Genomic DNA, 24341 nt, shown 5'->3' with positions numbered 1-24341 from the left:
CATGTGTATTCCACCAAACCGCATTAGAGCAGCGTGGTGGACTATGTTCCAAACCTTCTCCTCAAAGGGAGAGGACGCCTTAGCCCAGGAGTGGGAAATTTAAAGGCTAGTAATGTAAAAAAAAATATTGGGCTATTGGCCTTTTTGGCATAAGTTACATTCTAAGTTTGAGTAAAACCAAAAAATGCTATAAATTATCATATGGAATGAAATAGTCTTATTTGCTTATATTTATTTGTCCAAAAATATATTAGACTTAACGTCAAGCCCAATTGCTTTATAAATAATTTGATATATCGTTGCACGACGCGGTTTCATCTGCGATAAACATTGTCTCCATTACTGTTTCGGTCCCGCGAGTAGGAACTCATAGTCTACCCATATACTTTACGCAAAAGTTGGGCTATTAAATACAAAATTATTTCTTCAAATTATATATATACAAATCATCTGTACGTGTGTACAAATTTTAAATTTTTTTTGTGTATATTTGAGTGTCCCTGGGTGGTTTTGATTAGACCCGGTAGATGGCGGTACGATCAGGAAGTAAGGATTATTCTTTTTTCATTTGGACGAAATCGGGATTGGCGGATAGCATTACTGTAGAAAAGGGTGACAATCTAAATTAATGCACGTATATTAAACTCGAAACTAATGACGTCAATTATGCGGTCGCTGGGAAGGATGAACGGAGTCCGATTTATGTAAAGATCGCGAGATTTTATCTCTTGTGCTGCAGCTGAACAATGTAATAAAGAAAATGATCCATTGTCTATGTAAATAATTTAAAAAAAGGAATAAAATATAGAAGATTTGTTGACACAATATGTTCATAAAAAAAAAAAATTCATTACTATAACTAACTTTAGCAACTTATTTGTATAATGAAAGAAAGGATTTAGTTTACCATTCCTAACGGGGTTACCAATTTTTCTGTTTAGAAATTCTCAGCCCTGAGTAAAAGTTAGTTGGAGCGTTCGATAGCATTATAAGAGTATAGGCACAGAAAACATTTATACATATAAATATTTATATGTCTAGTATTTGGTCTTCCCTGAGAATGGTGGTTCTAGCCGAAATCGACCAGGACAATCTTCATTATCGGAATTTGTAATATATAACAGACCCAGAATATAAAACTGAAATTTTAGTAATTCTAATGCGAAATGACTCGTCTTTTTTCTAATCTATACTAATATTTAAAAAAAAAAACAAAAATGTTTTTTTTTTTTGTATGTAGGAGTACCCTCCTTAGTTTCTTCGAAACTAATGATCCAATTTCATTTACATATTTTTTTCAGATTTACTCAACTTATTGCTTTTTCTCTTAGGTGTTTTATTTATATAAGATACGAGTTGACGCCTGCGGCTGCGTTCGTGTTTTACGGCTTAGTCGGTGTTAGACGTAGCCTATGTCCTTACTTTGAGTTCAAGCTTGTTTCATACGAAATTTCATCAAATTCGGCTCAGTTGTTTGGCCGTGAAGAGCAACATAGTGTCAGATAAACAGAGTTTCTTTCGCATTTATAATATTAGTATAGAATAATGCACTATTCTTATCTACGAGCAGAGACAGCCTATATTGGTTGATGAAATCATATTATGTAACAAAAAAAACTAAACATTTATTTATATTCGGTCTGTCTTGAGTAATCACTCAAACCGAATGTTCATATTACTTAGAGTGTCAAGGTAACCTGACGGAATTTCAGGTGTTTAAATATTCAAGGTGAAATTCCCTGTAATTTTGTATTTGATACCAATAATGTAATTTAACGATTAATTATCTACAACAATGTTTATGTATTACGGCCATCGCTTTTTTTCATTTGTTCTTTTGAACTATATGTTCTTTTCGTTAAAGACGAGCGTTGCTTTATATCTATATACATATATATAAAAGCGAAATACCACTCAATCAATCAGAAACTATAACACCAACAAACTTAAAATTTGGCAAGTAGGTTCGTTATAGGGCGCAGACATACGCTAAGAACGGATTTTACGAAATTCCACCCCTAAGGGGGTAAATGGGGGTTGGAAGTTTGATTTTTTAAATTTCGCGCGAATAAAGCCGCAGACTTAGCTATCATTGTATAAATATTTACAGCAATTTTTGTGTTAGTTAATTTACCAATAATACCGAATTTATTTATTAAAATTATTTTAATATCGAATTTACTGCCAAACGTCACATTGTATTGGTTTAAATTGTAAATTGTATTGGAGTCAATGTACTGGACTAAGGACTATGTCATATTGGATTCAAAGGTTGGCAGTGTACTGTCTGAGTTACTTGTCGAGTCTTCCCGGTAGAATCTACATTACGAACTGATATTCTGTCAAATAACGATTTAAAAGTGGTTGTAAAATCCTACGTGAATAAAGTATATTTAGATTTTTAATGTTAGGAAAGATATATATTTTGTTAGCGTCAATGTCTATGACTTTGAGGTATTCTATCCTATCATAAAGTATTCTTGTCTAATATATTTCAAGTACATCTTAACAGTACTTATTCCGCTAAGGAATCGATATACAATCATATTTCCAATACCTAACAGAAGAGATGAATTCAGAAATGAACCCGCTACTTTCACATGACTAAGTAACTTGAGTACCTGTTCATGATAGGGGCTTAAATAATAGTTATAAAATTAAAATGAATAAAAAATTATGTTTGCCAGGTATTCTATAAAAAAACTGATTTCCGCAGTTTACCAGTGACACTGAAGTGTAATTAAAACTATTGTACATATTCTTAAAGCGGTAAACGCATACTCCTATACTTGTGACATTTTAGTGCGTTATAGTGATCACTTCCTAACGATAGGTAGTGTTTAATTTTGTGTATACGCGCAAATACAATAATTATATAAAAAATGTGAATTAATTTGTGTTGATCGGTTTGAGCAAAAAACATATCTAAAATACAATGAAAAAAAAGTGATTTTCCTTTAAATAGATGATATAAAAAAAAATAAAAGGCGTTTATATTACCATTTGTATATATAAAGTAAAATTATTTATATTATATCAAAAATACAACTAAATACATACTCAAACATTCGGGGAAAATCTTCGAGTTATATGTAATAGGTAGTAGAAAAATTCCATTTTCGCATTTTCTTTTGAAATTGCCATAGCACTGTGGGTGAAAAAGCCCCGCATCTTATGTGTTGGTTGCTGGTCACGTGTGGCAGAAATATGTGCACATGCATCTTACATTCCTGAGCACGGGATGAATTATAAACACAAATGAATCAATCATCGATTAGGATTCACACATTTTTGCGACTGGACCATCTAGGAACATAATATTTAAAAAGCCGAGCCATGGTGGTCCGCTGGATAATTGCGTGTTCAAACCCAGGCAAGTACCATGAAATTATTTATTCATCTCGTGCTCGACCTAGAAGGAAAACATACGAAGTGAACTTGTATGTGTCTAATTTCAATGAAATTGTTCCACGCGTGTATTCATCTACTTGCAAAGCTTCTCCTCAAAGGGAGTCGAGGCCTTAGTCCAGCAGTGGGACATTAACAAGTTTTCATCCCAATTTTACTTTTTTTTTAAAGTAGTACAAAATATATAATTTTATATTTGGATGAATATCCTCCTCAAAGAATAAGATGGTCATAATTTATCTAAAGTAAAATATAGTCAAGGACGCGACAAATGGTCTAAGTGGACACTTCCTCTTTATGGCAGTTTTATTGCTAGTGCCCGAGGGGATCTTGGGTAAAGATGGCTAGGTAAGGAAAGATGGTGTAAATTAAATAATAATAAGCCTTTATTTGCACATACTCTCTAACAATACCAACGCCAAAAATACAAACATAACTGAAATAACTTATTTTAAAGAAGAAACGAAATAATTGACTTGGTAGGGCTAAAACCCACTCATCACTAAACAGTTATACTTATACATTATAATTTTAGTTTGGAGAGTGAGTGATTCAGCCAACTACAGGCACAAGGGACATAACATCTTGGTTCCCAAGGTTACCAGGTAAGGTACCAGGTTGCATTTGCCAGAACGCCTACCTATATATAATAAAAATACGATAACCATTCAGCTTAAGTCGTCGTTAAAATCCTCATCCATCCAGTCCTCGAACTCCAATACTGATTTTCAGTAGTACAATCAAATAACGTCCACTATTATCTAGGTAAAAATAGGAGGAAGAAGTGAGGAGGGGGGGTAGGTAGTAGGTGTTAGGGTCAATAAAACAGATGAGTAATACACATGTACGATGGGATGATGGTGCAATTACAAAAATAATTGTCATCCTTATTGTGCAGTCTTTAATAATATTAAACTCTTAATGGAAATATAAGAGAAACCAAAAATTGACCTACTAAATTATTTGTCATGCTTGGTCAATGTTTGATCAACCACTCTGTGGAGTCAGCTTTCGTCGGCGATTTTTCTGAACCGATACAACTTGGGAACCTTAAAAAAAGAGCCTACGCCTTTCTTAAAACAACGCATCAGTATTGCAGATGTCCATAGTATTAACTATAGCATAGAAAATAAAAAAAATGTGGCGAGAATGTCTCGCTTAAAGAGCGGCAAGAGAGCCAGTATTTTAAATATCCCATTCCACAAGACAATTGAGCGTCGAAATCAGTTTAAATTGTCAAATGCCAAGTTACCTTTTGTTAAGAAGAAGTAGCCGTCTTACGCTTCTCCACTGCGAAATGATTATATTTTCTATCACTTAATTATTTTATTTATTTATGTATACAACGATTCCATACAATCACAAAGCATTTGTGTTATATTAGTGTATTATATTTATTTATTGATTGCCTGAAATATTTTGCCAAGAACAGTCGTTTGAGTCGGTCAATTTGTCGTTTTTTTTAAAGGTATGTCTTGATGATGATGACCTACCGACTGACTTCGCTCACGACGACAACCCATGTGATAAGTCAATAGTGCACGATATATTACAGTAATGAATTATGTGTTAGTAAACAAACGCACTTACTATCCCACACTCGCATAATTCAACATACATTCGCAAATTTGACATAGGTACGGTACCCCCATAGTTATCAATTTTAGAATGCGTTTGAATGTCCTAAATTTCATTCTCTTGTTCTTTGCTCCAATAATACCTTCTTTGAGCATGTATTTTCATAGTTAAAAATTCAGAGGGAACTTAAGTGTTTTCTATTTGCAAATTTTATCGAAGAACAACAAGTTGCTTATGACGTTTTTTCCGTAAATCTCGGTTTGTAAAGCGATGGTCTGCGCACGCATGCCTAACCGTTTACCGCACGCGAAGGAACAGACATAATGGGCAATTGTCTTGATCGTAAGGGGAGATATGGCTTGTGTCCATTATATTTGAAGATACGTTTTTGATCCGATATATTCTGAAAGACTGGAGTTATTTGATCAATATTAATTTTCTAAAAAGTAAAGCCTAGCACTAGTAGCCTATACCACTTGGTGAAAGCCTGTCTTGAGAAGGTGAAGTTTATTTACCAACACTACACTACGTGGTTTGGTTGTTATGTTTTACCAGACACATGCAGGTTTTCTCACGATATTTTCCTTTACCACCGAGAAGAGCTATCAGCATGTTGGGTTCTCCTACTATTAGTTCTTATATAGTCATTTGTTTATATCATATATCTTATTACTAATATAAATGCGGAATGTTGGGTGGAAATTGATGGATTTTTGTTTCGAAATCACGGTTGAACGGGTCTGAATTAAATTTGGCACAGAGAATAGTAATGGCATTATATAGAGGAGAAATGTTGACAAGCGTCAAAAGATTACTGGAATAAAATAAATTTGATTTGGTTTTTCTATTGACTTGTAATACAAGTACAATAAATAGGTTAAGTATTAAAATAGAAGGTCTTAGTATAATTTTTCGAGCACATTTATTTTAATTGTCATATCATCGTAACAGTAGTAAATTATCGAATCGAGTACCTTCTTGATAACACTTCATACAATTTCAATAGCGTAATAAATAAATTGACTATTGTTATTCAAACTATATAACATGTACGAACGTAGGATTATTTCTCAATTAAGCATTAATAGTGTTCTGTTTATTGGACGGAAATACAAAAATTATTTAATGTTTATTTGATTAATTAACACTCATAATTTGACATTATTTTTTAATGGCTTCAAGCAAATGCTTAAAGTGCGAGATGGTAAACTTTGCACCCAACCTCCTTTTAATTTTTATCTGATATACGGAAAATATTGTTGTTGTCTTGATTATAAAGTTTTCTAATCATATAGTTGGTACTATGAGTATGTCATTATACGTTACCGATTGCTATGACGATCAGTTGAACAGTATAGAAGTTGAAGTCGTCATTAGATATTTTTTCTCAATTAAAAAAAACGTGCATGCGATTCATCGGTCAAATAGTATTGAATTACATTAATCTTAAACAGATATACTACATAGTAAAAGTTTCAAAACAAAAAGTCCTTAAATCCAAGAAAATCCAAGGTCAAAATGAGACCTTTTCTTTTAATGACGTCATAATTTTACTACGTTTTAACCGAGTATCGATAAAATTTCCATCGACCTTGATTGTTTTTTTAAATCGATGCGTTATCTAGATTTGACGTACCTACCTACCTAATACTCGTCACGATTTTGCATCGTCCTTTCTAATGGGCTTACATAATTTGAATGAGTGACGTATAGTTCCTTATGAACTTATACTTAAATTTTCGGGTACTTATTTCGATTCAGGTCTTAATCTACAAATGCATAAATGTAATCCACAAATAAAAATAAACATACGACAAATACACGTACAAGATTTTTTTGCAAAAAGCGTTTAAATGTAGCACTATTTGCTATCAACGAACAATCTATAATTAATACCAAGGCTTACTCGTTGAATAGTTACCGTATCCCGAGACCTAGTTTCAAGATCGCCTTAAGATTAAACTGCTATTACATTATATATCATATTACATAAGTGTTTACGTTCATTTTGCTGTTTTTTCCACAATATCAGTACCCACTGTCATTTCCTATCGGTTACGTACGATATGCATGCAGAAAATCCTTCACCGTGACTAAATTCAATAAAATTTCATATCATTATATTTTTTGCGAATCTTTTATTGGACAATTTGTTCTGTGATTTGTTTAAATGTAATTGAAGAATGAATCATGAATAAAAGCTGCTTTTAATGAAAGCGTTTTGAGGAATAAAGACCTTTCTAGGCTTCTAAATATAATGTTCTATATACAATGTTAAGATGCTTCTTAATATATCGCGTATCGATATTCTTGGCTGTTTCTTCTATATCACTAAAAACTGCATTGTTTGGCAAATGTTAAATATCTTGGGATTCTGATAATGTACTGCTAGAATGAAGATAAAATTTAAAAATTGTACATTGAAAAGGTTTTATTTTGTTTGTTGTGGAATTTCGGCTTAATGCCCAAAAATTTAATAAGTTTATTTTAGTCCAAACCCAAAATGCATCATATGTCTGATCTGTCTCGGTATCTAGCAGCTAGCTTCTAAGGTCGTTGGGGCGTTGTTATTAGTTGTCGGGTTTTTCTGACTAGAATTTCTCATTAGCAGCCCATATTTTGTGAAAGAACTAACGAAAAAACCCTTGAGCTTGTGACTCGCTCCAGGGCGAGCGGGAGAATAAATAACGTATCTGTGTTCGCGCAAACCCTTTTACGGCGTAATCTTGCACAATGTGACATTATCATCATCGTCATCATCACCATAAATATATCTTGTGATATTGTGATTATCGAAATAATGGTAAATTCAATGAAATTATGTGACGTGATTTTGTCGTATCGCTCCATGATGATAAAAGTAATCTTCCCGAAACATGCCGATATTTGATAAATAATTTAAGAGAAGCCCTTAAATTTAATAATAACAATAATATTAAATTAACGGCATCATTAGCAGTAAAACTTATCGACGATAAAAAGCCGTCTGTAAGCAATTTCATTTCATTCTTAGTCTATTTATACTTTCGTTGATCTATTAATTTGATTGGTTCACAAATACATTGCCATCTACAAAAGGATCTCTATCAATTTGTCCTTCAATTATTCGTAGGGCAACACTAAGATATCGGTTTATATCGTACGAAGCGACAATGGGAACGCGGCTACAATCACGGCCGACCTCACTTCCGCACAGCTTGAGATCCGATACAGATCATACTTGAAGAATAAACTTATTGATTTAGACTAGCATTTGCTGGTAGTTCCACATAAGTTAACACGACCATATATTATCTAGCAATAGAGAAATCGTTTTTAATGAAACTAGTGGGAATGTACTATTTGTAAGCATGGAGGTAGACTCTCTTCGCAAAGTAGGTAGGTATACTTACGGTTGCATCACAATATATTTATAACTATGTTATGTATATTCACATTAACATCTATCACTGTGATAGAATCAGTGATAATGATTGTACGAACACGAGACGTAAGGATAACGCAAAGTTTCCGACTCCGCAAAGTCAATAAATCGTTCTTGGGTCAACAAATGCAAGGTATTCGTTTAGGTATACAGTAAATATCCGCAGATATTTTAAACTTTGCCGAGTCTAAATTCAAATCTTTTGTTAAGAAAACATCAATAAATAAGGCTTAGTTTTACATGATTACTATACATATTATATACAATTGTCCAGCTACCATATTGTTTTAAACGTTGAAAAGTAAAAGCTGTACTTTTGATATATTTCTATAAAATGACTAGTAATTTGCAAGATCAACTTAGATGGAAATCTTTTGTCTCGAAATGCATACCTACATAGCTATGATTTTATATCCTTACCTGTCATTTATAACAATTCGTTACTTGAATTTTAATTAAGAGCATACAAAGATATATAATATTATATCCTGCATGAAATTTTTATAAAAAATAACTATATAGACACCAGAAATATATCATAAAATAATAATGTCATGTACTTATTAAATTCGAATTTGATCCCAAGCCTCAATATAAACGGCAAAACAAGATTGTGTATCCTCTGTCAGTCCTCTTATTTAATTTTTTTTTTATTGATAACACTAAAATACGTCTATAACTATAAAGACAAAAGAAAGTTCTAGAAATTTAACTGCTTTGTTAACATTAAATTGAAGCAACAAAAGCGAATACAAATACTCGGAAATGCGAAACGACGAATCTATTTGTTAATACGTCTACAATCAACAATTAAAGTATACAGCCGTTCTGGATATATTCATTAGTTTTTTTTATTTTGTATTCGCTTTTTTTACTACTTTACTTTTTGTAATCAGGTTGATATTACAGAGATAAAAATGGCCTCGTGACCGGGTTTCAACCAACACGAGCTAACAACACTTGACTGATGACTCTTTCTCACTCCTTTAAACCGGAATATAAAGTTCATTGCTTTGTTCCGGTAGAATAATTATTGGATGAATACTCAACCAGGTGTGTCATTGTACAATGTCACAATGTCTTATCACCGATAGAAGTTTGTGTCAGAAAAGTAAAGTAAAGCTGAGTATGTCATACTATATGCTAGACTAACGTCTCTCCTTTTGAGGATATATTTTGGAGTTTAATTCACCACGCTACTCCAATGTGGGTTGGTGGGATACCCACGTGTCAGACTTTTACTTGACACATGCAGGATTTTCTCAGGATTTTTTTCTTAATCGACGACTTCGAGGGTATAAACAGGCAATAACCCTATGAGATGTTGTGGCGCTAACATGGCCTTAGCATCAATAGTATTAAGAGATATTTACTGGCTAGGGGTAAAATAATTAATAGTAAGTAAGAAACATCTTGTAAATATCCCACTTGTAGTCTAAGGCCTACTCACCTGTGAGGAGAATGTTTGGAGCTTATTCCACCACGCTGTTCCAGTGCGTCTCGTTAAAATTAGACACATGCAGGTTTCCTCACAAAGTTTTCCTTCGCCGCTGAGCAGGAGATGAATTATAAACACAAATTAAGCACATGACAATTCATTGGTGCCTGCCTGGGTTTGAACCCGCAATAATCAGTTAAGATTCACGTGTTAACCACTAGACCATCTCGGAAAGAATTAATATTTTTTTATAATTATAGGTACTTTTATTGATTTATGTCTTGTTTTCTACGTTCAATCGATTAAGATTGTACTATATACATCCAATAATTATTCTACCGGACCAAAGCAACCTTAAAATAGTCGTAATAAGTCAAGACCCTCCAACAGCTTAGTTACCCGGGACTTAAAATATAGTGTGTGACCTCAGACGCAGTGGGGTCCTCGCGTTTCTAGCTAAGATGTCGATCATTCTAACTCCTTGAGAAGGGCGGTGTACTTTGTGTCAGCAGACGCAAAAACGATTTCACGGGCTCCGAACTGTGTCGTAGAGATCATCATTACAAAGTTTTTACTGGGCGAGAATCCCTTATAAGCCGGTTTTTCCCCGGTTTTTCTCTGGAAAACAAACGCGTAAGACGATACTGATAAAATAAATAAATAAATAATCGACTCATTGTATTTCAGTTAGTATTTAATAAATTAAATTGATAAGATATTACATAATATAAAAAATCTTATATAATATACATTGCATATATCTAATTGAATCCAGACAATTGTAATCTTTGAAATATATATTGCATATCAATGTTTAGCGATAACTTTATCTGACCTTATACGTGCTCATTGTATTTCGCTGTTTTGATTGATTTTGTAATTCATTTTGTGTCTTAGATAATTAACGAAAATATTAAATTCACGCGTCACGTCATTAGTCTAAATTTAAGGACGATGAAACTGCGAAGCGTAACTTCATACCCACAACACCTTAATAACAAAAGAAATATCTCCTCATGGATATAGATCAACCACTAAAAACTCTAGAGTTTCCATTATCTTCAACTATGAAGATAATTCGTATCTTGAACTTACGGTTAGTAATGCATAGAAATCTTCATAATTAGACTAACTTCTATTTATTTTACCGATGGTATGATTCGAACAACCCTTCATTAGATGGAAAATCTAGGTAGAAAGAACTCATTCATACATTATTTTTTTAACATGGGTTTTTAAATATGACGTTAGAGGCAAAGATAGAAGAATGATAACAGAGAAAGATACGAAACGGAAAAAAGCATATTCAGACAATTAATGAGAGAACAATACAATCAGAAGCTTCGATGTTAAAGTGCCCCATATGCTTATCCATATGCTACCTTCACAATAACAATTAAAGAAAGATAATATTTATATTTCATTGTTGATTTTGTTTACGTTATTCATTTTTTTTCTTTCACAGACGTAGTACCGCTCTCATCCCAGCCAGTACCTTTTTTCATCTCTCTAAAATTAATACTTTGTTAAATTGTAACAATTTTGTAAATTACAAACAAGAATCCTCTTTATTTTCTGCACATTACGGTTGGAGCTCTTCAAAATGAGACCATAACCGGTTTTTTATGTGCAGCTATCGTCCCATAATCACAGGGACAAAAATCGGCTTACACTATTAATATCTATGAGTTATTAAGGATATTTGGGCTTTGGTTAAGCTCGACTTGGTGGGTACCACCATATACTCAGCAGTACTTGGTATTTGACGATGAGTGAGCTGTAACTACAGGCACAAGGGACGTAACATCTCTGTTCCCAAGGTTAGTGGCGCCAATTGGTTATGAAATGGTTAAAATTTAATATGGCGCTAATTCCAATGGGCAGAGGTGATCACTTACCATCAATTGCTCGTCCGACCGACCAACTCGATTTAAAAAAACCGCAAAAGCGTTTATTTTATCTTTCTTACTATTAAAACCGAATATTCCTCTTGAAATAAAACATTAATTTCGGCATAAATTAACTTATCATAGCAAAATAGTTATTTTATTTTTTTACTTCTAAATAGGTATAAGTAGATTCGTATGTTTACACGATTTTTTTCAATCTATACCCTATTACAACTACAATAAGATAAAAACCAAATATACAACATTTGATATCGACGCCGGTCGAGAGCTTGAATAATCTATCACATTCATTATGGTTTTGCGAAAACAGCGATTTGAACGTCAACGAAGATGTTATTGGAACGGAAGTAAAATTAAAGTGGATATAAGTAAATAAGTGGAACTGTGTTGTATTATATAAAAAAGATGGGAAGAGAATAGCTCAAAACGGAAAAAAGTGAAGTGAGATGGAGGAGGCCTATACTCGTCGAGAGGTCCTTAGTTAAAATTAGTTATAAAATCAAATCAATTTTATTCCAGTAAATTTCAAAATGAAGCGTTTTTGAATCGTCGATATTTAAATACTACCACCGTTTCGGAAAGCAGCTTTCAGCGAGAAGAAACGGCAAGAAACTCGCATAGTTGCTCTTTTCAAATAAACAGATTTACATTCCTGTTTTTTTACAATCATTACTGTCCTGTGATGGAATCCGAGCCTAAATCCAGGCGTTTTTTTCTAAAAAGTTTTCTTTTAATGAATAATAAGATTTATTTATTAATTTAGTCTTAATAGACTTTATAAATTTAGTAAATGTTAAATTGAGTATATTTCTTATTATAAACGCGTACATATACCATTGCCCAAAACGTTCATTGTACCGTATGCAAACTGAAAGTAAAGGTGATAAGTTTATTCTTATTTCTTGTATTAATAGTATGTATATCAGCATTTATGGAATATTTTTGTATATTCATCTGTGTAAATATTATATTGTCATAAATATATTGTGAAGCAGCCGTCAATACACCTTTTTCTTTAAAATTTTTGCGTAATTATGTCCTAGGGCTAATATTGTAAATAGTTCGGATAGCTATTTTCTGCAGAATAAATACTATTTCCATATCTGCTGCATTACTCCATAACAACATCCCATATGACACAAGACTGAAAATTACTAAAATAAACTTGTCTAGCAGTACTTATGTCCGTGAGTTTTCTAATTGTTTTAATTGCAATGATACTTAGTTTCCCTGCTACGGCATGCAAATGGATTAAAAAAAACTGTTATTATTATTACTAAAAAATTAAAGAGGCTTAAATAAATAAATATAAAAAGATATATTAATTAAGAACTGTTAGTAGTATACAATAAACAAATAATAATAAATAAACATTGAACAACATCACATACATTACACTGATCCCAAAGTAAGTAGCTAAAGCACTTGTGTTATGGAAATCAGAAGTAACGACGGTACCACAAACACCCAGACCCAAGACAATATAGAAAACTGATGAAATTTTTCTGCATCGACTCGGCCGGGAATCGAACCCGGGACCTCTGGGTACCCCCATGAAAACCGGTGTACACACTACTCGACCACGGAGGTCGCTGAACTGAACAATTAGCAAATCTAAGGGTTTTCTCGTCTTTATTCGTTTTTTCGATTAGAATAGGCTTCACAAATCGATGTAGTAAGATTTAGGTTAATATAACATTGAAGTTAATAATAAATAAAATAATTATATGCCGCTGCTACCTATCAACTTCCATAACGCCTAACCGATCGCCATTACAAATTTTATATACACTAAGAACGTCTGCCGGGTGTTACTAGTATTATCTAAACCCTAAATAAGCTTAGTTTGGTATAGCGATATAAGAAGAACAAAAAAGAGACATAAATTAAACGGAATTAATAAATAATTCTGAACTATTATAAAAAAAACACTAAGTATTTATGGTAAAAAAATAAGTGTATATATTTAAAAAAAAATCGAATATCACGTGAAAATATTCGGGCCCCAGTAATTATCGCGCAATTAGTGCTGGGAATGTCGATTAACATTATAGTTATCGATAGTGGAGGACGCGTTAAAGAGAAATACAAACATTAATATAATATGATGAGGCAATAATGGCAGTTAACAAGACATAAAGTTTAGTACATATTGCATAAATATATTTTAATATAATATAATATTAAAGAAAAAAATATAATATTGTTACAACAACATAATAATCTAAGTATTAAATCCGTTGACGTTAAAATCGTTTCACTCAAACGTTGCTCTCAAATTTAATTGAATTTGATATTTTTTCTAATTTCAAAAAGTATTTTATATTGTGATATAATCTTACTTGTATTATAAAATATATACAACATATATAAATTGCTTATACGTGAAATGTATAGTTAGGCAAGTACAGACTCGACCTAGCGTAGACCTAGCGTCCTTGACTGAAAGTACTTTTAACATCAATCTTGTTAAGATTACATTTTATGACATATTTTTGGTATTAAACAAAATCAATGTATACTTAATTCAAGAAGGCACATACAAGCCCTATTTAATCGTAACTCTACAAAGTTAATTTTAATTTAAATCTACTGTACTGTACTGGGAAGACCTGATAGTAATCATGATAATTGCTCTTTTCATCAATCAAATCAAAGTCCTATACCCAATATAGAAGCATTACACTTACTTGTTGATTGTCAAATAAAACACTGCCACCGGTTCGGAAAACAAAACACTCTGAACTAAGAAGAACCCGCCACAGAAACTCAGTTTCTTTTGTCATTACACAAATAAAATTACATTTAACATATTCGTATAAATATACACAGATAATCAAATAAAACGCCAAAATCTTCTATCATTTATATATTCCTTTACAGTGTTATAATATAACACGTATTTATTAATATGTTTTTACTCTGAGTTTAGTAAAGTATTATACATATTAAACTCATATGATAAGTGATAAAATAATCCCATGAAACGAGTATATGGGATATCCCATATACTGGTTACAAAGTATTAGATAATAAGAGGTTCAAGTTACACTATACATTATGTTAAATATGTAATGACCAAGTGTGAACTATTTCCTCTCGTGTAGCCGCGTCTTAAGTTTCAGATTTTCAGTGCATTTGCGCGGGAGTGGAGATGGTTATGATAGGTCAGTCTACCTGAACCGACACTCCGAGATCGTAGGCTCGGGAGTTAGGAATAAAAAAAATGAAAATAGTGTAATTTTAAAATTAATCGTAATATGTATAGTGTGTTGCTTTACGTGCGATAAAATAATTGTAGTAATCATTCTTACAATAAAATATTTATTTTACGTAAATTTTACATTATATTCATTATAAAAAAACAAATCGAAATTAAAAAACGCTGAAAATTTTCGACATCGATAAATAACTAATATTCTAAAAACAATAGCAAGGGCATCCCTAATCCAAACACAAATGTTTTTCAAATAAAATCGAGTGCTTAAAAAATATAAATTATAAGTGTCGATATTTAGTGAAAAATGAAATTAAAAAAACAAACCCTGGTTTCCGGAGATACGTCGGAGGAGGAGATCGGGCACAGCTACTTGGGGACCTTGGTGAGTAGACATTATGAAAAACTCAATTTCGAACTTCGCTGGTGATATCTACACTTTACATAGTTAAAGAGATAGTCTTTAATTCCGATTAGGTGTCTAATAAAATTAAAAAAAAGATTATAAAATTCTTTATAAAGGGTATAGACTATTTGATTAATAAATAAATAAATAAATATAGAGTATTTGACATCACGGTACGACCTAAGGTGATAAAACCGGGCGGAGTCAATAGTTAAAAAAGTTACAAAATAAAATAAATAGTTTTTAAACTAAAATTTATCTTTATGAAATTTTAAACGATAGTCACTTCTCAGTCACTCAGCTAATTCCTAGTCATTATAGTTCTCTATATTGAAATCTAAATAATTTTTTTTTTTATTAAAAAAAAAATATGGTTAAGTCGAAATATTTATTACATTGGCCGATGTTTAGTTCTCATATAAATCTATTATCACTAAATATTGTGAAACTAAGTCCCCTCACATGAATTCACAATAGATTATTATTTATTAACTCAAACTTCGAAATTAATTATCATAGTTTAATGGTGGTAAGAGGCACCATTGCCCTTAGGTATTGTAAGAGACATTAATCATACCTCATGGGAACTAAGATTTTATGTGTCTTGTGCCTGTAGTTACACTGGCTCACTCGTCCTTAAAACCGCAACAATCAAAAACTAAGTATTGCTGTTTTGGCGGTAGGATAAGGGATGAGTGGTTAGTGCCTACCAGGACAGGCTTTCAAAGCCTAACCACCACGAAAAAGGATGATCAATAATAATGATACATATACATTTATAGATTTATGTTCCTTAGGATTTTGTTTGCAAGAAAAATGTTGTATGTTGAAGGATATACATATGTGAACGATGTTGGCTTCGATCTTTGAAGTTTTTTATTCAACACAATTCCCAAAAGTAATAGTAATTGTTACTTTTATAAAACACTCTGAACTAAGAAGAACCCGCGACAGAAACTCAGTTTCTTTTGTCATTACACAAATAAAATTACATTTAACATATTCGTATAAATATACACAGATAATCAAATAAAACGCCAAAATCTTCTATCATTTATATATTCCTTTACAGTGTTATAATATAACACGTATTTATTAATATGTTTTTACTCTGAGTTTAGTAAAGTATTATACATATTAAACTCATATGATAAGTGATAAAATAATCCCATGAAACGAGTATATGGGATATCCCATATACTGGTTACAAAGTATTAGATAATAAGAGGTTCAAGTTACACTATACATTATGTTAAATATGTAATGACCAAGTGTGAACTATTTCCTCTCGTGTAGCCGCGTCTTAAGTTTCAGATTTTCAGTGCATTTGCGCGGGAGTGGAGATGGTTATGATAGGTCAGTCTACCTGAACCGACACTCCGAGATCGTAGGCTCGGGAGTTAGGAATAAAAAAAATGAAAATAGTGTAATTTTAAAATTAATCGTAATATGTATAGTGTGTTGCTTTACGTGCGATAAAATAATTGTAGTAATCATTCTTACAATAAAATATTTATTTTACGTAAATTTTACATTATATTCATTATAAAAAAACAAATCGAAATTAAAAAACGCTGAAAATTTTCGACATCGATAAATAACTAATATTCTAAAAACAATAGCAAGGGCATCCCTAATCCAAACACAAATGTTTTTCAAATAAAATCGAGTGCTTAAAAAATATAAATTATAAGTGTCGATATTTAGTGAAAAATGAAATTAAAAAAACAAACCCTGGTTTCCGGAGATACGTCGGAGGAGGAGATCGGGCACAGCTACTTGGGGACCTTGGTGAGTAGACATTATGAAAAACTCAATTTCGAACTTCGCTGGTGATATCTACACTTTACATAGTTAAAGAGATAGTCTTTAATTCCGATTAGGTGTCTAATAAAATTAAAAAAAAGATTATAAAATTCTTTATAAAGGGTATAGACTATTTGATTAATAAATAAATAAATAAATATAGAGTATTTGACATCACGGTACGACCTAAGGTGATAAAACCGGGCGGAGTCAATAGTTAAAAAAGTTACAAAATAAAATAAATAGTTTTTAAACTAAAATTTATCTTTATGAAATTTTAAACGATAGTCACTTCTCAGTCACTCAGCTAATTCCTAGTCATTATAGTTCTCTATATTGAAATCTAAATAATTTTTTTTTTTATTAAAAAAAAAATATGGTTAAGTCGAAATATTTATTACATTGGCCGATGTTTAGTTCTCATATAAATCTATTATCACTAAATATTGTGAAACTAAGTCCCCTCACATGAATTCACAATAGATTATTATTTATTAACTCAAACTTCGAAATTAATTATCATAGTTTAATGGTGGTAAGAGGCACCATTGCCCTTAGGTATTGTAAGAGACATTAATCATACCTCATGGGAACTAAGATTTTATGTGTCTTGTGCCTGTAGTTACACTGGCTCACTCGTCCTTAAAACCGCAACAATCAAAAACTAAGTATTGCTGTTTTGGCGGTAGGATAAGGGATGAGTGGTTAGTGCCTACCAGGACAGGCTTTCAAAGCCTAACCACCACGAAAAAGGATGATCAATAATAATGATACATATACATTTATAGATTTATGTTCCTTAGGATTTTGTTTGCAAGAAAAATGTTGTATGTTGAAGGATATACATATGTGAACGATGTTGGCTTCGATCTTTGAAGTTTTTTATTCAACACAATTCCCAAAAGTAATAGTAATTGTTACTTTTATACGTAATTATTTACAATAAATTAATTTATATATAAGTTACATTAAAAAATAAACTACTACTTTCATAAACATTACGGAATTTGTTTATATAATTACCTAGTTGGCCGTCCCGACTTTGTACGGGTTAAATTCATATAGAGTTTCGGACTACATTTCGCCCAAGTTTGAATTTCCAAAAATCCTTTCTTATTGAGCGTCGTATGTCGCGATTTTATTTTCTATGTTAAATTTCAGTCAGTCGGACCTATAGTTTCGGATGATTATTATTATTATTTTTTTTAAATAGAATATTAGCAATGTCCCGTATTAATTAAGGTATTAGTAATATTCCTATTTACCCCACCTTTTAAGCTTATCACTCTTAGGAGTGGGGACGTAGCCCAAGGGGTCAGGATAGATCTTGCCACTTTTTACATCGCTAGGCGGCCCGTAAACCGATGCGCTATTTCTCTTATAATTTTATTTCAATCTCCGTTAAATTGACTTTATCTGTGGGATAATTTTATGGCATCTGAAAGTAAAGATGATTTGAGCATGTGGTCGCCGTGGGTAGTGCGTACATGACTTAGTTTGAAGGTTCTTTCTTCACGCACTCTGTCTTAAAGTATGTTTCATATTTATATTGGTTAAGCATTTTTTTTTAGTAAGACATTACAAAAATACGGTTCCTCATTGATTAAAATAGATGTTTAATAAAAATAATATCAAATATTAACCAAAAATAACTGACTTCCATCGGGAAGTATACCTACCCAAAAAAAATGGCAACGTTCTGAGGCGCCGATCATAAAAAAATAAATACAATCAAATAACCTCCTTTTTTAAGTCGGTTAATAATGTTATTTCAAACGACGAAGCTAGATAAAAGTGGGAGTACTAGGGGGGTAGGTAGGCTTCCATTATTTCCAGCTGCCACGTGATTGTCTATTTGCACAAGCATTAAAGCCGAAGTGCGTTAAATCGGCGGTAATTTGTGCTCTAATGGTACTAATTATAATATTCGACGCTTTGATTGATCATGTGATGTTCAGCAACCGTGTTTGACTTCGACTTATTTGAAATTGATGTTAATTGTGATAAAAAAAAAGTAATTGGATATTGCGAGATTTAGTTTTTTACGTTACAATTGTAAAGTCCTTGAGTTTTATAAATAATTCTTTTGCTGGGCTTAAAAAAACTATTAAACGAAGACTTTCGCGTATTGTGTTTTTTCTGTTTACGATTTCGGTTTTTCTATTCTTGATATACGTGCAGGTGAACTCAGATAGTCTAGTGAGAGACTACTTGGAACTTAATCGAAGATAACCACTTCGAATCTGAGACATAACTGAGTTTTTTTGCTTAAATTGTAAAATAATTTAATATTTTTTTAATAAATTAATCTGGTGCTCACAGTAAACGAAAATATTTCTGATGAAATAAATCATAGTCGGCTCATATTGTGTTCACCAAACCGTACATTTACACGCATTCAAGCAGGAGTCTATAAGATTAAATACAACATTATATAGATGACAAAAATCGTTATTATTATTATAAATACTATAAGTAACTAAAAAGATTAATAACTGAGTTCTGTGCTGGTCAATTCAAATTGATGTATCCAATTTAAAAGCATAACACGTATATCTTAATAGTAACAGGAAGACCTACTAGTTAGGAAAAAAATACCTGTATGACTTATTACATTTTTTTTAAATAAGTGGGGACGATCGTGTTCGAAGAAAGAAAAAAGTCTGAACTATCATGGAATCGAATTTTACATAATTAGGATTTAGGAGGCATTAGGTTTCAGGAGGCAGGTGAACTGCCTCCTGAAACTATTTCCAATAAAAAATAATATTAATTAAATTATAAATTCTAAATAAAATAATTATTTACTATGCACGTTCTAGTCGGTTGTGACCGATACTGTATCGTATGCAAATAAACAATCACTAATTACGTAAACATACAACAAAACTCGTCACATGACTGGAAATGAATGATAATAATATTTAATAATCGTGGCATAATGTATGTACATTAAGTAAAGATATTCCACCGTAAAACACTTAGTATCGAGTTCCGGTTTGAAGGGTCAGTACAACTACAGGCACGAGGGACATAACATCTTAGTTCTAAAGGATGGTGGCACTAGTGATGTGAGGGACCGTTATAATAATCTACAGACGAAGTGTATGAGCGGTGTTGAAGACCATCAGGTGACCAATAAAAAAAGGAACAGTCTCTATATGTTCCCTCAGCAAAGATTCCCCCTCGTTTAACATGGTACCAGATCACATATATATTCTTACAATGAACAGGAATGACGCATATAATTTTTTGTCCATATGTTTAAAATTTATAAATACTTCTGCTAAGATTAAGTCGAAAAATAAAGATATTTAAATTGAATTACGATAAAATTTCATTATTGATTGTTAAACTATTTCTGTGTAGTGACTTTTTAAGAGCAACTGTAAGATTGGCTTATATTTTATACGAAAATTACTCTCGTTACTAAACCACAGACCTAATCGAAACTGAATACAGACATAGACAAATACATCGGGGGATTTACCGAAAAAATACAGGACCTAAACTTACAGGGAACATCTAAATCTCAATTGTTCATAACAAATCAGTTAAAACTACTTATTCCTTGGTTATAATGATTCATGTAAATCTATTATAACTTAAAAATTACTCAAGACCATTTCAGTTTTAGAGGCGGTGTATTTAGTTTTAACGACTCGGTAACCAGTCGAAATATATAACTTACACAGACTTAAATAGAGTAATATATTTAATGGTATACTTTATTAGGCTCATATGTCAAATGTATGTAAAAAAAACTAAGTGCATCGTGGTCTAGTGATTAGATTACATATATAAGTATAGTTCCCAAGGCCGAATTTACGTTGGGTCAAATAATTTAATGGCGTTTTATATCCAGATATCCGCAGCTATGAAAGATACACTCTAATGCACGCCGGTCAAACTATCGAATTATGGCCTCGATATTACCTTTCGTTTACATCTTATGGTTGTTTATGGTAGTAACTATAACTCATCAACTTACTCTCAATCACTTTTGCTCATGGTTGGCATAATGTGTCAACTAACTTGAAAGGATTTGGCAGACTGTAGGGGTACTAAGTTGATACTGGTTGTTAAGACGTTTATATTTTTAATTGCTAGTCTCTCAGAAGATAAATCTACATTACGCGGAAATATAAAGAATATTGGCCATTAGTATTTTAGAGTTTTCTCAGGTCATTTTGTGTTATTAAATAAGATAACTAAGTGGCTATAAAACTACGTATTATACATTCCATCTTCTAGTCAAGTCTATAACTTTCAAGGCCTCGTACATTAAGTTAATACATTTTTTGCTATCGTTGTATTCTTAGTATATTCGATCTTAAACAGCCGTTTCTTTAAACACTACAGGAAATTATTGACATATCTTATGACTATTTTTTTGTAGAGATTAAACGAAATACTGAAATCTCTAAACATATTTAAAGCATTATAATATGTTATGTCCCTTGTGCCTGTGATTACACTGGCTCACTCACCCTTCTAACCGGAACACAACAATACAGAGTACTGTTTTTTGGCGGTAGAATATCTGATGTGTGGGTGGTACCTACCCAGCCGGGCTTGCTCAAAGCCCTACCACCAAGTATCGTCAAAATTTTGGCTAAAAATCTATGAAAACCACATAAAGGGATAGCGATTGACTGTATCGATGTAGCCTAAAATATAATAACTGCTTAATAATCCTTCACCAGACGTTATATGCGATATCGTTATACGCGAGAAGACCGCCATTGTACACCTTTTTTCTTTTACTCTGAAGTCAACTCTAATTTACATGTTAAGCAATATTGTATAAATGAATAAAAATAATAAATAAATAGCATTAGAAGACTTCAGAGTTAAGGATAACGGGTCAGAATATCATAAGAGAAAAATAATATCTATGAGGTTTTTTGTAAATTATTATTTTAAACGCTGACAAAATTTCACTATTTTCTAGTCTTCTGTTCAACCATAAATTAACACAGTTATGTGTTGCTATAAAATGTAATCAACTGAAAATTCAAATTATAACGCTGCTTTACTAAAAATGTATATAAAATTAAACTTCATCTATAAAGTCCAGTAATGAACAAAGCGAGCCAAACTAATACTAGAAAAATGCTCTTTAGGTGTTCACTCGAATAAAATTCAATTATACTTCTTCAAAATCGGAATTTTATGGAGAAGTTTTACCAGGATATTAACCGAAAATATAAAAAAAAAATATTATATATATATTATATTCATACTAGCGACGATAACTGAAATATTTAAAATTACTTTATTTGGTACCACGTAGTTAGTAAAAATCATTTAAAATACAATCCTTATCAAAAGGACAAATTTAAGAGCAAAGTCAAGGCATCTTCGTGGTCACCTCATTATCGTTTCCTCAATGCGGTAATGCTTGGTGTTGCGTGCAGTGCACTGTCAAGAACATTAGACCTGACGAGACAGGGTCACACAGTGATCACAATGCTGAATTGGTTTCCTAAAGCAATCTACAGTTTGAAACCTTGCTTATATATAAATTTCTAAAACATCCATTTTTTATTCTTGAAGTTACGAAATTTTGATAAGTCGAAAAATTTTGATAAACATTCTGCAAAAGAATAGTCAGTCTAAAAACTATAACAGTCTTCAAAAATCTGATATACATTTCTGTTAAGTCATAGCACTTCCTGAAAACTATTTGCTGAATCATATAGGAAGTATTTATTTCGTTAATATTTCTTGAAACCTTCAAACTGTCGATTAAAAATAGGTAGAAAATAGCTGTGTACATTATTTAGTTGAATAATAATTGACTATATAAACTAGTGTAGGACGCTCTATGCCGAAATGGACGGACGATTTAAAAAAGGTGGCAGGTACGGGATAGATACGGGCTGTCCAAGATCGAGAGTTGGCATTCTATGTGAGAAGCTTTCGTCCAGCAGTGGACAGCAAAAGTCTTAAAATAATAATAATAATAATAATAATAACTAAGCTATAGATGTTCTCTATACAATGTCTAAAAAAGATCCACGTTATACAGATCCTGTCGATTAAATGGATTCAGTTGAACTTGAGAGTAATGAAGGATAACACGCGATGTCTGGGAGGCTACCTGCTTGCATGTTTCGTCACTGATGGCTAGGAAACTATAGCATTGTATATGCATTATTAGCTTAGACACTCAAATTGCAAGTTAGGTTACAATGTTTACAAGTAACTTAGAAACAAATAAACTTACAGAACTGTTCTCTGATAAATGACGTAAGTGTTAATACTACAGGATTGGTTCATAATAATAATATTAGAGTATTAAATTATTAAGTGAGCCGAGATGGTCCAGTGGTTAGAACGCGTGCATCTTAACCGATGATTTAGGGTTCAAACCCAGGCAGGCAACACTAAATTTTCATGTGCTTAATTTGTGTTTATAATTCATCTCGTGCTCGGCGGTGAAGGAAAACATCGCGAGGAAACCTGCATGTGTCTAATTTCAACGAAATTCTGCCACATGTGTATTCCACCAACCCGCATTGGAGCAGCGTGGTGGAATATGCTCCGTATGCCTTAGCCCAGCAGTGGGAAATTTACAGGCTGTTAATGTAGAGTATTAAAATCGAAGCGGGATTATTTTTTAATTATAATTTGGAGTATCACTGCCCGTAGAAATTGACGCTGTGGCAAATATAATTAATTCCTCACATCGCCAATACGCTACGCTACGCCACTTTGGGAACTAAGAAATGTCCCTTGTGCTTGTAACAACACTGGCTTACTTAACCTTCAAACCGGAACACAACAACACTAAGTAGTGCTTCTTAGTCGTAGTATAAGTAATAAGTTCCTAACCAGACGGGCTTGCACAAAGCAATTGTGCTCCAAATAAAAAATAGAGCCTAGTTATGGAACATTAATAATGTAGTGTTTTTATTTTATTAAACCTTTAAATGGTAAAAGTCTTGAACATTGAAAAATAACAGGGTAAATTAATATTAACGCATACTCACCATACGCACGTTATTGTCTAAATTCCTGACCACAAGACGTTATTTCCTGCTGACGCATGCGTAGTACAATTTAGTTTAGGTGGTTTAATTGAATGTTTTCCTTGTTTGGGATGAAAGAATGGCCCGACCTCCCGTGTTAAATTATAGTGCGACCAT

The 24341-nt window shown here is 32.2% G+C and overlaps 1 protein-coding gene across 4 annotated transcripts in view; it reads left to right on the top strand.

Annotated features, from left to right (window-relative positions):
- LOC125073759 (chloride channel protein 2) overlaps positions 1-24341 on the top strand; it is a 72453-nt gene that overhangs the window by 14915 nt on the left and 33197 nt on the right. For 3 of the 4 annotated variants that reach the window (XM_047684788.1, XM_047684789.1, XM_047684787.1), the window contains exon 1: positions 16926-17172. The exons of the other annotated variant lie outside the window; for it this stretch is intronic. In XM_047684788.1, the coding sequence (XP_047540744.1) occupies positions 17095-17172 (78 nt within the window). In that variant the 5' untranslated portion in view covers positions 16926-17094. Of the gene's footprint in view, positions 1-16925; positions 17173-24341 lie in introns of those variants that run through there. 4 annotated transcript variants of the gene reach the window in all.

This window comes from Vanessa atalanta, chromosome 25 (genome assembly GCF_905147765.1).
Source record: "Vanessa atalanta chromosome 25, ilVanAtal1.2, whole genome shotgun sequence".
Taxonomy (NCBI): domain Eukaryota; kingdom Metazoa; phylum Arthropoda; class Insecta; order Lepidoptera; family Nymphalidae; genus Vanessa; species Vanessa atalanta.
The sequence above is the reverse complement of the archived record's forward strand: the minus strand, read 5'-3'. Positions and strand labels throughout refer to the sequence as shown.